This window comes from Physeter macrocephalus, chromosome 4 (assembly GCF_002837175.3).
Source record: "Physeter macrocephalus isolate SW-GA chromosome 4, ASM283717v5, whole genome shotgun sequence".
Classification (NCBI taxonomy): domain Eukaryota; kingdom Metazoa; phylum Chordata; class Mammalia; order Artiodactyla; family Physeteridae; genus Physeter; species Physeter macrocephalus.
The window spans coordinates 78,276,622-78,292,034 of record NC_041217.1 but is presented as its reverse complement, the minus strand read 5'-3'; the positions used below and the strand labels follow the sequence as shown (position 1 = coordinate 78,292,034).

The following is a 15,413-nucleotide window of genomic DNA, read 5'->3' as shown; positions in this document are numbered from 1 at the left end:
GTGCAAAGTCCCTGCAGATATGGTGGCGACTAAGCCGAGATAAAAGACCAGTTCTATAGAACAATGTTTATACAAAGTTTCTGCTTTAGGGCACAATGACTGTGAAAAGTCCCTGCTTTAGGGGTATATATATGACTATGCTTTGTTATTAAACTTGCCTTGCAACCATCAGTTGTTTGTGCCCTTCTGATCCCCTACCTTGGTGTTTTCAGTTCCCTACCCCCTCTCGTCGATTGTTGCTGCACTTTGAGGACCCGCCGCGGCTGGCGGCATACCACAATTTCTTTATTCATTCACCCAATGATGGACATTTAGATTGTTCCCATATCTTGGTTATTGTAAATAATGCTGCAGTGAACATGGGGATGCATATATCTTTACAAGTTAGTGTTTTCATTTTCTTTGGATAAACACCCAAAAGTGGAATTGATGGATCATATGGTAGTTCTATTTTTAATTTTTTGAGGAACCTTCATACTGTTTTCCATAGCAGCTGCACCAATTTATGTTCCCACCAATGATGCACAAGGGAGGGTTCCCTGTTCTCCACATCCTTGCCAACACTTGTTATTTCTTATAATATGATAGATATTAAGCCAACGATATCAATACTTCCTTTAAACATCAATGGTCTATATACACCAATTAAAAAATAGATACTGGCAGAGTGGATCAAAAAACAAGACCCAACTACACATTATCTATAAGAAACACACTTTAAATATAAAGACACATATAGATTAAAAGTAAAGAGATGGAGAAAGATATACGATGCTAACATTAATCAAAATAAGGTGGGAGTCTCAATAACAATTTCAGTCATAGATGACTTAAGAGCAAGCAAAGTTATCAGGAATAAGAAAGGTGTTGCATAATGATAAAGGGGACAATTTTCCAAGGAGACATAACAATCCTTAACATGTATGCACCTAGCAATGGAGCATCAAAATATTTGAGGCAAAAACTGATAGAACTGCAAGGAGAAATAGATGAATCCATTATCATAGCTGGAGACTTCAGTACCTCTTTATCAGAAATGGACAGATCCAGGAGGCAGACAATCAGTAAGGACATAGCTAAACACAACAGCATCAGCAATCAACTGGATATAACTGACATCTATAGACTACTTCATCCAACAACAGCAGAATACACATTCTCAAGCTCATACAGAGCTCTCACCAACATAAACCACATTCTGAGCCATAAAACACACTTTAACAAATATAAAGGACTTGAAAAAATACAATGTCTGCTCTCAGACCACAGTGGAATTAAATTAGAAACCAATTAAACTAGAAACAAATAACAGAAAGATGACTGGAAAATCTCCAAATACTTGGAGATTAAACAACATAATTCTATTTTTTTAATTTTAAAAAAATTTTATTGAAGTATAGTTGATTTACAATGTTGTGTTTCTGATGTATAGCAAAGTGATTCCATTTTTTATATTTTATATATATATATATATATATATATATATACTCTCTTTCATAGTCTTGGAAATTAAATTCAAAGTAAGCAAAAGAAGAGAAAGAGCAAAAATTAGAACAGAAGTCAATGATATTAAAAACAGAAAATCAACAGGGAAAATCAAAGAAACCAAAAGTTGGATCTTTGGAAAGGTTGATATAATTGATAAGCCTCTAGACAGGCTAACTAAGAAAAAAAGAGGGGACACAAATTATTAACATCAGAAATGAAAGAGGGAACGTTACTACAGATTGCATGGACATTAAAATAATAATAAAGGGATACTATGAATGTCTCCATGCCTATAATTTGATAACATAGATGAAATGGACCAATTCCTTGGAAGACACTATCTGTTAAAACTCACACAAGAAGAAACAGACTATCTGAATAGGCCTATATCTATTAAAGAAATTGAACAAGTAATTAATAACCTTCCAAAACAGAAAGCACCAGGTCCATATGCGTTTACTGATGAATTCTACCAAATATTTAAGGAAGAAATTAAAACGATCTCCACAATCTCTTCCAGAAAACAGAAGCAGAGGGAATACTTTGTAACTCATTCTGAGGCCAGCATTACCCCAATTCTAAAACCAGACAAGGACATTAAAAGAAAAGGAAACTACAGACAAATATCTCTCATAAACATTGATGCAAAAATCCTCAACAAAATATTAGCGACAATATATAAGAAGAATTATACATCACCACCAAGTGGGATTTATCCCAGGTATGCAAGACCGGTTCAATATTCCAAAATCAATTAATGTAAAACCATCATATCAACAGGCTAAAGAAGAAAAAGCATATGATTATATCAATAGATGCAGCAAAAACATTTGACAAAACCCAACACCCATTAATGATAAAAACCCTCAGCAAACTAGAAATAGAGGGAAACTTCCTCAACTTGATTTTAAAAATCTACAAAAAAACCTACAGCAATCATCACACTTAATGGTGAGGAAGTTTTCACTTTCTCACGAAGATCAGGAAAGAGACAAAAAGGTCCCCTCTCACTATCCCTTTTCAACATTACACTGGGAGTCCTAACTGATGTAATAAGACAAGAAAAGGGAAAAAACAGTATACGGATTAGGAAGGAAGAAATAAAACTGTATTTTTTCACAGATAACATGATTGTCTAGGTAGAAAATGTGATAGACAAAAAAATTCTCCTAGAAATAATAAGTTATTATAACAATGTTACTGGGTACAAGGTTAATGTACAAAAGTCAATTACTTTCCTATATTCCAGTAATGAACAAGTGGAATTTGTAATTAAAAACACAGTAGCATTTACATTAGCACCCAATAAAAGAAAATACTTAGGTATGAATCTAACAAAATGTGTACAAGATCTATATGAAGAAAACTACAAAACTCTGATTAAAGAAATCAGAAGGGAACTAAATAAATGGAGCTATTCTGTGTTATGGATAGAAAGACTCAATATGTCGAGATGTTAGTTCTTCACAACTTGACCTATAGATTCAACACAATCCCAATCAAAATCCCAGCAAGTTATCAATATTTTGTGGATATTGACAAACTGAATCTAAAGTATATGGAGAGTCAAAAGACACAGAAGAGCCAACACATTATTATAGAAAAAGAGCAAAGTCACAGGACTGACACTATCCAACTTCAAAACTAACTGTAAAGCTACAGTAATCAAAAGAGTGTAGCATTGTGAAAGAATAGATAAATAGATCCATGAAAGATAACAGAGAGCCCAGATGTCCTTTAGTAGGTGAATGGATAAAGTGTGGTACACCCACACAGTGGAATATTTCTCAAAGCTAAAGAGAAATGAGCCACCAAGCCATGAAAAGACATGGAGCAACCTTAAATGCATAGTACTAATTGAAAGAAGCCAATCTGAAAAGGTAAATACTGTATGATTCCAACATATGACCGACCTTCTGGAAAAGGCAAAACTATGGACACAGTAAAAAGATCAGTGGTTGTTAGGGTTTAGGAATGAGAAAGGGATGACTAGGTGGAGCACAGAGGACTTTTAGGGTGGTGAAGCTATTCTACGTGGTACTGTAATAGTAGATACATATCATTATGCATTTGTCATAACCCATAGAATGTACAACACTAAAAGTGAACTCTAATGTAATCTATGCACATTGAGTGATAACTCTATATGCAGGTCCATGATTGTAACAAACGTACCACTCTGGTGCAGGATGTTGATAGTTGGGGAGGCTGTGGGTGTGTGTATATGAAAACACTTTGTACTTTTTGCTCGATTTTGCTGTAAAACTAAAACTGCTCTAAAAATAAAGTTTATTTTATTTCTACAGCCATACCATCCTGAACACACCTGATCTCCTCTAAAAATAAAGTTTATTTTAAAAATTAAAGGAGATAATACATGTAGGTTCTGCAGGCAAGGAGCTTAGAAGTTGCCATTGCATCCTAACAACAGGTAAAGAAGCTGAACAGACTGAAAAATCAACAACTCTTCCTGGATCCATAAAAGAGGGGAGGACACAGCGCAAATTGCTAACCCTAAGATTGGAGAGACAGACAGGAAGATAGAGGGAGTCCCATTAGTGTGGGAAATCATGTCCTCTATTCCTTTGCCTACCCTTGGCCTTTGTGAGTTTTCCTGATAGAGCATATTATTCAACCCATGCTGAGGAGTTCTCCCCAAACTCTGATGCCAACTGGTGGTGACCCAGATGGGCCCCATTTAAATAACATGCCCTGACCTTCCCTGAACATGTAGACAATCCAGTTGTCCCAGTGCCATTGGTTTTAAGAGTACACTTTTCCCCAACTGAAGTTACTCGGCATCTTTGTCAAAATCAATTGACCATAGAATTAGACCATTAACTCACACCACATGCAACAATTCCCTCAAAATGGACCATAGACCTAAATGGAAGGGCTAAAACTATATACTTCTTAGAAGAAAACCCAGGTTAAAATCTTCCTGACCTTGAGTCAGACAGAAACATGAGTGGTAAAAGAAAAAAAATTGAAAAATGGGACTTTGTCAAAATTAAAAATATTTGTTCTTCAAAAGACATTATCAATAAAATGAAAAAATAAGTTACAGACTGGGAAAATATTTTCAAATCATATATCTATTAAAGAACTTGTATCTATAATATAAAATACAAATCGACAACAAGAAAATAAATTATCCTATTTTATAGTGGACAAAAGATTCACATAGATATTTCACCTAAAAGATATGGGAATGTTTAATAAGCATATGAAAAGATGCTTAGCATCATTAGTTATTAGAGACATGCAAATCAAAACCATGATGAGACACCACTTCTTACTCCCTAAGATGGCTATAATTTAAAAAATACACAATGTCAATTGGAGACTATGAAGAAACAACAATGTGGAAAAACTGAAACGTCACTCACTCATTACTGGTAGGAAATGCAGCCACTTTGGAAAACTGTTTGGCAACTTCTTAAGTTAAAGATAAATTTACCATGTGACCCAACAATTTCACTCCTCGCTATCTACCCAAAAGAAATGAAAGTATCCACACAAACACTTGTATGTGAATGTTCATAACAGCTCTATCCATAATAGCCCAAGAAGTAGAAACATTCCAACTATCAAATGGTCAATGAATAAACAAAATATGGGATATCCGTACAATGAAATAGTATTCAACACCTAAAAGGAATGAAATACATACTACAACACAGATGAGCCTCAAAAATATATTATGGTACCACAATGTTCATTGCAGCTCTATTTACAATAGCCAGGACATGGAAGCAACCTAAATGTCCATCAACAGATGAATGGATAAAGATGTGGCACATATGTACAATGGAATATTACTCAGCCATAAAAAGAAAGGAAACTGAGTTATTTGTAGTGAGGTGGATGGACCTAGAGTTTGTCATACAGAGTGAAGTAAGTCAGAAAGAGAAAAACAAATACCGTATGCTAACACATATATATGGAATCTAAGAAAAAAATAAAAATAAAGGTCATGAAGAACCTAGGGGTAAGACGGGAATAAAGACACAGACCTACTAGAGCATGGACTTGAGGATATGGGGAGGGGGAAGGGTAAGCTGTGACAAAGTGAGAGAGTGGCATGGACATATATACACTGGGGATATGGGCATATATGTATACGTATAGTTGATTCACTTTGTTATACAGCAGAAACTAACACACCACTGTAAAGCAATTATACTCCAATAAAAAAGTTATTATAAGATAATGGCTATAATTCCCTGTGCTGTACCATATATCCTTGTTGCTTATCTGTTTTATATTTTTTTTAAAGTATATTATGGTAAGTAAAAGAAGCCAGACACAAAAGACCATATATTGTATGATTCTATCTATATGATGTCCAGAAAAGGCCAAGCTATAGAGTCGGAAAGTCAATTAAAAGTTGCCCAGAGCTGGGGAGTAGGAGTGAGGAGTGGCTGCTAATGGGCACAAGAGATCTTTTGGGGGAGATAGAAATGTTCTAAAACAAGACAATGGTGATGGTTATACAAGTCCATAATTTTACTTAAAATAGTTGAATTGTATACTTAAAACAAGTTAATTTTATGACATGTAAATTATATCTCAGTAAAGATGTTTGGAAATAAAAGACAGGTGATGTTGTGGTCCCCATCTTCCTTCCCCTTTATTTTATTTCTCACTGGCTGTAGAGTTTATTGGTTCCACTCAGAGATGCTGAACTCTTGTTCTGTTGGCTCTTTGGCTGAAGGCAATTCCCAGAGAGACACTAGCTGAAATCTACCAGCCTCCAACATTCCCAGTAGCTGGGGGAATGAATACAAACGCCAGCCTCGAAGAGGACGGTGGATGTATATCGTTCACTTACAGCATTGCTAGAGTAGGCAAAGCTGTATGATGCACTTTGGTGGCCTCAGATAGGCTCTACGGGTCTCAGCAAGACAAGGGCCTTTAGTTAGTGCTGATAGCTTCAGGGAACAAGATGCTATAACTCAATGACTAGGGTCAACCTTTCCAAAGCAAGTGTGTTGAGGCATTGAGAGTCAGGTCCCTAGCGGGAAGAGGAGAATGTCTATAACATGGGGAGAGGGAGAGACCTGGATAGGGGGTCAAACCCACTCTTTGTAAAGCATTACTCCCAACAACTGATGGAAACGTGAAAAATTCTTTTCAATAGCATGCGGCATTTCACCAAGATAGACCATTTTTGCTGGACCATGAAACAAGTTTCAATAAATATCTAAAAATCAAAGTCAAACAGAGTATATGCTCTGGCCACAATAGTATTATATTAGAAATTTATAACAATAAGATACCTAAAAAATCCCCAATTTTAGAAATTAAACAACGTGCTCTGAGTAACTCACACATTAAAGAAGAAATCACAGGTAAGTTAGAAAAATATTTTTACCTGAATGATGACAAAAATCTAATCCATCAAAACTGTTGGATGCAGCTAATACAATGCTTGGAGGGAAATTTGCAGCTTTAAATGCAAATGCACATTGTCAAAAAGAAGAAATCAAGTATCCAATCTTTGACCATAAGAAACTTGAAAAAAGTGTAAATTAAACCCAGAGTAAATATAAGCAAGCAAATAATTAAAACAAACAAACAAAAAAAACTGATGAAAGCAAATGGATAAACAGTAAAGGAATACAATAGTAAATTTTTCTATATTCAGTGTACAAAAGTTAATTTTAAATGGATTCTATATTTAAATATATACCCAGAACCATAAATTTAGAAGAAAAATTAGGAGAGTATCTATCCACTAAATATCAGAGTGTAGTTGTTTCTGGGGTAGATTGGAAGGATGGAAATTGGCTGGAAAGGGGCAGGAAAGAGTTTTCTTCAGGGAAGAAAATGTTCTATATTTTGTTTGGGGTGGTTTCTTACATAGGTGTACATAATTGTAACGGTTCATTGAGCTAACACTTAAGATCTGGACATTTTAACACACGTAAATTACACCTCAATTTTTGACAGTATCTTGCGAAGCTTATGGTGGTGGTATTTGGGCATCTCTGGGCACAGGCTTCTGAAGCATATAGGCATCTTCAGTTCAAGAATCTACTGAGGGCTTCCCTGGTGGCGCAGTGGTTGATAGTCCACCTGCTGATGCAGGGGACACGGGTTCGTGCCCCGGTCCGGAAAGATCCCACATGCCGCAGAGCGGCTGGGCCCGTGAGCCATGGCTGCTGAGCCTGCGCGTCCGGAGCCTGTGCTCCGCAACAGGAGAAGCCACAACAGTGAGAGGCCCGTGTACCACAAAAAAAAAAAAAAAAAAAAAAAAAAAGAATCTACTGAGAGTGGTTTTGCAACCAAAATCTGGGGTGAGTGCAAACATTCATAATAAAAGCTACTGTGACCCACAGCTACAGAAGGACAGAGGGAAGAAAAAGTGCCCATCGAACTGAGAAGACATCTTGAGAAGGAAAAATGAGGCAGGCAGCTCCATGTAATCAATGGATCAGTTTATTAGATTGTAACTTACAGAGTAGGGTTTGGTAAACAATGATCCAGAGGCATTCACAGGTGCACTCAGCACTGCTGAGAGCCATCAGGACAATTTTATAACTAACCTAGGGTATGAGGGTCAGCGCTTGGAAGCAGGACGTGCATTCCTACACTAATATTTATGAAGGGGTAACTAGTCTCATGGGCACCGAGAATACGTCAGCAAAGGTTTTCATCATTGTTTGGGGACTAACAGAGCATAGAGGCCACCTGGCCCTAATAGTTATTAAACAAAATCTATTAATATCTATTACAAAGCCCTTGATGACAGAGAAGTAATTCACTGCACAGTTCTGAGTAGGGTCAGTGAAAGGACAGGAAAAACTGTTAAGGGACCAAGATGGTGTCAGTTAAGCTAACAGCCATACACCTACTCTCGTTGTATAGGTCCTAGAACTATGTGGTTATCACCAGATAGCTTCCCTTCAATGGTGCTCTTCCTCCAGAAACCCAGAACTCTCCAGGGGGAAATCGAAATTGAGGCTCCAGATATATTGGGTGGGAAAGAAAATTGCCTTCCATAGTGAAGGCACTCTCCACTGCCCTGCCCCGCCCAGATGTATTTACTGCACAATGCAGCAACTCACACTGTGCTGGGAGATTTCTCCCGGTCTAGCTTAAGTTTACAGACTGTGGATCCCAGACAGTGGGCACTGACCTCCACGAGTCCTGTTGAGGGTAGAACCAAGAATCTTTATCACACTGTGGCCTTGAAGCTTGCTTTCTCTTCCTGTGCTTTGGAGGAATGAGAGATACAAGTTAAAAGTTCACCACTTTTTGATGAAGTGACTGGGAGTGAGCAATGACTATGGAGTAAGAGTTCAAGGTGAAGTGGGCTGAGTCAGAGGCAACAGCACATAAAGCTCCCTCCAGTCCTGTCTTTGGGAGATAAGGAGACCAGAACCCAGATCTTTCATCTGGCTTGCAAAAGTCTAACAGGTTAGAGCTTTTTCATTTTCTTTCAGCTACTCCTGGGAGGGGGTGCATGGGATTTTTGCAAAAATGGGGTAGAAGGAACACAGTGGGTTTTTATGAGCATGTAATCACGTGACATTTCTTTTAGGCTCTCTCCTGTGTCAACCTCTCATCCAAACTGCTCCCCAGTGTTTTCTCGTTCCTGGCAAGTGTTTCTCGGTGCCCAGGTTTGGCCATGGCAGGGTGGAGCTGCCTCGTGACAGGAGGAGGAGGGTTTCTGGGTCAGAGGATCGTCCGCTTGTTGGTGGAGGAGAAGGAGCTGCAGGAGATCCGGGTGCTAGACAAAGTCTTCAGACCAGAAGTTCGGGAGGAATTTTCTAGTAAGTGAACTTGAGTCGTGGGTGTGTAGCTCCATTTTAAACCCTGCATAGGTGTGGGGAGGGGGTTCTTGTCTAGAAACTTAAGGAAAGTTGTAGTCAAATCAAGGTTAATCCCATGTTATCAGAGAGGAGATTACAGATGGGGTAATACCACGGTGTAATCACAGATGGTGTCAGGAGATGATTCTGGTCCTGACCCAGGATTAGAGAGGGTGGCTGTAGACCAGCCACTTTAGCCTCTGTTCTTCTCATCCAGAAAATCATGTTTCAGTTTTCTCCCTTGTCAACAAGTCTTCAATGTTCTGGTGATTTTTGACTTGTCACTTGCTATGTACCATCTGCAAAGGGCGAGCAAGTGCCATTAACCTGGAGACCCCACCAGCAGGTCCCCGCCCCTTTTGATTGCTCTGGTCTTTCTGTGGCTTCACTGAGCATCTCCAGTGAAGGTGAAATAGAAGGCAGAGAGGTGAAGCGAGTGTGTGTGAGTGTGTGTGTGTGTGTGAGAGAGAGAGAGAGAATTAGAGAGGGAGCAGGAGAGAGGGGAGTGCAGAGCATGCACAGGCCTGCAGCAAGGGAGCCAGAAACAGAACAAGAGGCAGCATGAGTGCGGACACACCTCACGTGGGTTCCCTGTACATCTCTTTTTATCACTCGCCTCTCTCCTCATCACCACAAGGAAGTGACTGCAGAATCTGCTGAAGCAGCTCACTCCTCTCTTTCCAGATTGCTGCCCATGGTGCTAATGCAGAAGCTTGATTTATAGTGTATTTTCCAACCTGTATCGCCCCCCAGATCCTCAAAATAACCCTGTGAGGAAGGTAGGAGAGGGGTAACACCCATCCGGACAATGAGGAAATTGAGGTCCACGAAGGTAAAGTGACTTGCTACCCGGATTAATGGGTCGCAGAGCTTAGACTAGAACTCCAATCACACGGCCCTAGGGCTGACTCTTGGCAAAGTGAATCTTCAGTTTCTGCCATTTCCCCCTTATGCTCCCCTAAACCAATTCCCTGTCCTCCTCCCCAGCCCCAGTGGACTAGCTGTCTACATGCAGTCCCTGGCTGCCCAGAGGACCCCTCTCCCCACACAAAGCCCCCCCTCCCCAGCCCGCTCTCCTGGACCCTGCCCATCGCTCTGTTCTCCTTTCCTCTCCCCTGACCTCTGCAAACATCCTATTTCCTCTATCCTCTGCTTCAACAGCGTCTCTGATTTTTTTTAAAAAAATTCACAACTGATCAACATCAACCGTTTGTAATCCCTACATCTCAGCAATATTTGCAGTCTGACAACTTATGCCCAGAGAGGGTGATGCTCAGCCTAAGAGGAACATCTCCCCAATGTGAATAAATCAGGCGCTGTCATGGGTGGGCAGGGGCCTCTGTCAGGATAATAACAGAGACCGCTCACGGTGTTCTTTCAGTGCCAGGCACTGCGCTAACTGTTTTACGTGTGTCAACTCATTTGCTCCTCATCACAATCCTCTGGGATGGGTAACAGTGTCCTCCTTTTTTTAAAGATGAGAATGCAAGCACAGAAGAATCCAGTCCATTCAGGCTGCTGCAAAAAAATACCACAGGCTGGGTAGCTTATAATCAGAAATGCATTGCTCAAAGTTCTGGAGTCTGGAAGTCCAAAATCAAGGCAGGGTCAAGTCCTGGTGAGAGCTCTCTTCCGGGTTCATAGCCTACACCTTCTCCCTGTGTTCTCACTTGGCGGAAGGGGCAAGGGATCTCTCCGGGGTCTCTTCTATAAGAACACTAATCCCATTCGTGAGGGCTCTACCCTCATGACCTAATCACCACCCAGAGATCCCCCCAACTCCTAACACCATCACATTGGCATTAGGATTTCAACAAATGGATTTGAGGGGACACAAACATGCAGACGTTGCAGAGGTTAATTAACTTGTTCAAGGTCCCCCACCTGGAAAATGGCAAAGCTGGATTCGAACCCAGGCAGTCTGGCTGCAGCGTCTGTACTCTTAACCACTAGTTTGTCTAGTAGCTTCTCTCTGGGCCTCCCTCCAATCCAGTTCACACCACGTAAGCAACTGCATATTCAGTCTATGCAAGACACTGGCCAAGTCCACAGAGCCTTGGAGGAGGAAGCTAGGGCTCCACCGCCGAGGCATACACAGCGCCCTCTGCTGTTCTCCCTGCAGCCCTGCATACTAATGGGTAAGAGGTCTTTCCTCCCTTGGCCTTGGGCTTCAGGGCATAGCAATTCCTTTTAGCCAGTCTGCTGAAGTTAGCCTTGAAAGAGAGGCAGAGTAAGGGAGGGGCAGGGCAGACGTGGGGACACAATCAGAAAATTCCACTCTGTGGCTAATTCCTCTGCCTTTCTCTCACTTCGTGGCCTTTTTGGAGTGGAAGCATTGGGGCGGAGCTAATTTTGCAGAGGCTTAAGGAGAGCAGGCTTAAGGTTCCTCCAAGTTGTAACCCAAGAAGGAAATTCTGCAGCCCTGAATTATTTTTCACTCTGAATCTCTCTCTCACTGTTCTCTGCCCGTCCATTGCCAATTTCATTTAAATTGACGTCCTTACTCTGCCCCAGAAAAGTGCCAGTCCTGTGTGTGGGTGATGGGAGAGCAAGCAAGGCTTGAAGGTGGTGAGGGACGGGGTGGGGGGAGAAGGGGGGGCAGGCTAGAGTCTTCACTAGAAGTGTGACTTGGATGTTTCCTCACCCTCTCTGAGCCTAGGTTTCCTCGCCTGTAAAGTGGAAATCAGAATCCATCTCTCATGAGATAGCTGTGAAAGGAAATCAGAAAGCTGAAAGTCGCGTGCAAAATAAAAAGCACAAAATACGTGCAGGGTATTTATCCAAACTGTATGTAGCGTGGCATTTATGTCGTGGGCTAATCTGAGGTGATGACGTTACCAGTAGTTCACAGTAGCGCTACTTCCCGTGGGCTTCAGAGGAGCCAGAGCCCCTGATGTTGTCTCTGCAACCCTTGGCTAGATGGCCGGAATGTTAGTCCCTCAGTGGCTGGCTCATTTTCAGCATTGATATCTGCTTTTGATGATACCTAATAAGAGCTCTTTCAGTTAAATCCATTCTTCGGGCCCATCCTAAATTCCTGTTAATAAGCGCCACTATCCTCCTGATCACTCAAGTGGGAAAAACTCGGGCTGCCTTTGACTCTTCCTCCCAGCCCATCACCACTAAGAACCAGGACCTGGCAAGGTAAGGTCTGAAAGTCGAACCTTGTGTACCTCTCCCCTTCTCGGCTCCCACTCCTGGATCCCCAGTTCCAGTCTTCCCCATGTGAACTGTGGTACAGACGGTATGATTAATCCCTCAATCACCTTGTTTTCTCTTATATCCACTAGACTGATCCACTTTATAACACTGCAGCCAGGGTTTGCTTCCTACAGCACAACTCTGTTTACATTTCTCCTTTAATTCCAAACCTATACCGGATTCCCCATTCCCTACCGAATTAAATGCAGATTCTCTCCTTAATGAATTTTATAAACTCCCCATGAGTCTCTTTAACAATTTTGTGTTCCAGGCACTCTTGACCCCTCACTGCTCAAACTCTCTTTTTTAGAATGAGATGGGATGGAAAGAGATGTTTGCTCTTTCCCAAGAAATGCTACACATTCTGATTTCTGTGCCCTTGTTGACTTGGTCCTTCCATGGGATGTTCCCCCCTCCCCACTCTTCATTCCCCCCAATCTACCTGTCCTTAAAGACCTGGGTCATCAGGAATCTTCCAGATCCAGAAAGCCTTCCAGTGACCTGACTCCTGTTCACACAGAGCTCCAGAGCAAGATCAGGCTGACCTTGCTGGAAGGAGACATCCTGGATGAAAAGTGCCTGAAGGAAGCCTGCCAGGGCACCTCGGTGGTCATCCACACCGCCTCTGTCATTGACGTCATGAACGCCGTTCAGCGAGAGACCATCATGAATGTCAATGTGAAAGGTACAGGCTCCTGGGGAGGAGCTGAAGGGAAGTGGGCAAGTGAGGGTGAGAAGCTGGGATAAGTGAGGAGGAGGCTGGTGAACACCTGCTGGATGGGCACCAAGTATTTTTCCTCATCACCACCAACAGAGATTCAAGGCCATCATCCTCAGGTTTTTTGATGAGAAAACTAGGGCTGAGACAGGCTAAGTGACTTGTCCAAGGCCCTATGGGGAGGAGTGAAAGGGCTAGAATTTAAACCCCCGCCTGTGTGAGTCCAAAGGCCACGAAAACCTTCTGTTGCTCCAATCAAGTGCTGACTCAGCTGCAACCTCAACCTCTTGCTATCCAACCACCTCCTATCTCCACTGGGCTGGAACTAGACCTTACAAGCGCTTCCTTGGTCATCATGCTAGCTTTTCTGTGTGGCTCTAAGTTGAGGGTCACCATACAGCCAAGATCTAAGAGCTCTGTTGTATGAGGTACCCCCAAGTCAGTTAGGAGTGACGGGCCACAGCTCTGGGCTGGTTTCCTTCGGGCAGGACTTCCTGCAAAGGAAGGATAATAAGGGTAAAGGACATGCCAGAGCCTTCCTGCTCACCCCCCAGAAAGATTCCTCACAAGAAAACTAGCAAAGCTGGTTCACAGTGGTCTGGCAGTACAGAATGAGCCAGCACTTGTCTTCCTGTAATATTTTCTTAACAAGAATAGTTTCCCATTATCCATAATACCATCATCTCTTCAGCTCACTACCAGATCTATTATTGAAGAGTAGCTCCTAGCCAGGTGCCCAAAGTACACCCTCTTGAGATCCTCATCCCATAAGTGCTTGGTGGCTCTTTCTGAACTGTGGCTTTCCAATTTACTTTAAATCTAGACACAGTCACTCAAGGGATTAGCTTAAATCCCTTATTAGCTTGCTGTGTGGTATCGTCCCTCTGATCCCTGGAGGCCAGTCTCTCTAGGACCACAGCACCCCAGTCCATCTGCCTTCCACGCCCTGACCGCCAGAGTTAGTCTACTCAGAGACTCCTTTTCTAAAGCAACTCATTACTTTTGCATCTCCAGCCTAAAATTGCACTGTCTCAAAAAAGACCATTTCTAGTTTAAACTTAGCCACACCCCCGGTCACCCCCATATTGCCAGGAGGGTGCTAAGATTAACCAGTCTTGAGTTTTCGGCCCCCCTCTCATCATTTCTACTCTCCACGGCTCGCAACAACAGGGGATTTGAAATCCCTGAGAAGTGTTAGAGGCCTCCATTGACTAAAACTAGCATCACTGATAGGTTTAGAAAATACTTCACAATCATGGCCATTTCCCCCTCTGCAGGTAAATTAGCTCCGAATTTTCTCTGCTTCTAGATTTAATTCTTTAAAAAGGATGCTGTCTCTCCTGAAAAGCAAATTGCACAAAGACCTTACAAACGATTTTTTTAAATACCACCTAAAAATGATGCTTTGCCCAGGAAATTGCTTCATTCTTGTAAGGAAGGCGCTCTGGGTTACCTCCATGAGCTAAAATTCTACCCAGATAAAGGGATTCTGCAAGATCCTCCCATGATAGATATTACCAGCAGAGGGTGCACTGCTTTCTGCTTCTTCCTCCGGCTCAACACACAAGGCCAGTGCTAGCTCCAGAAAGCTAAGCAAAAGGAAGCTTTGCCGCCCGGACTTTTCTTACCTGGGTAAACAAGCCACAGCCACAATTAGCAGTGGCCTTTGTAGGAAACACACAATCAGAAACAGAGTCTGGATTTCCAGCTTCTCCCCAGAACCCACCAATCATTTGCTCAGTGACTCAAAAAAAAGTCCTTGTGACAAGTTTTTATTGGTCTTCAGAAAAAAAAAGGAGAAAAATACGAACAGTTCAATGTGTACTTAAGAGTATATGTTACCTATATACAACTCTGTGTGTGTGTGTGTGTGTGTGTGTGTGATGTGAATCCTTCAGCTGTCCTCTTTCGCCTAAGGACCAGAGCCGTCCTTATTCTAAGAGTATGGCCTCCTAATTTTTTAAGTTAAAATAGCCTATCTTTATTGAGGTGGTAGAGATAATAAATGATCTTTTTTTTTTTTTTTTGTGGTATGCGGGCCTCCCTCCGTTGTGGCCTCTCCCGTTGCGGAGCACAGGCTCCGGACGCGCAGGCTCAGCGGCCATGGCTCACGGGCCCAGCCGCTCCGCGGCATGTGGGATCCTCCCAGACCGGGGCGCGAACCCGGTTCCCCTGCATCGGCAGGC

At 42.0% G+C, this 15,413-nt stretch overlaps 1 protein-coding gene across 1 annotated transcript in view; it reads left to right on the top strand.

The window, feature by feature from the left end:
• Positions 1 to 8,991: 8,991 nt before the first annotated feature.
• LOC102987751 (3 beta-hydroxysteroid dehydrogenase/Delta 5-->4-isomerase) overlaps positions 8,992 to 15,413 on the top strand; it is an 8,060-nt gene continuing 1,638 nt past the window's right edge. The window contains exons 1-2 of the mRNA XM_007123652.3: positions 8,992 to 9,269; positions 13,030 to 13,194. Of these exons, the coding sequence (XP_007123714.1) occupies positions 9,125 to 9,269; positions 13,030 to 13,194 (310 nt within the window). The 5' untranslated portion in view covers positions 8,992 to 9,124. The remainder of the gene's footprint in view (positions 9,270 to 13,029; positions 13,195 to 15,413) is intronic.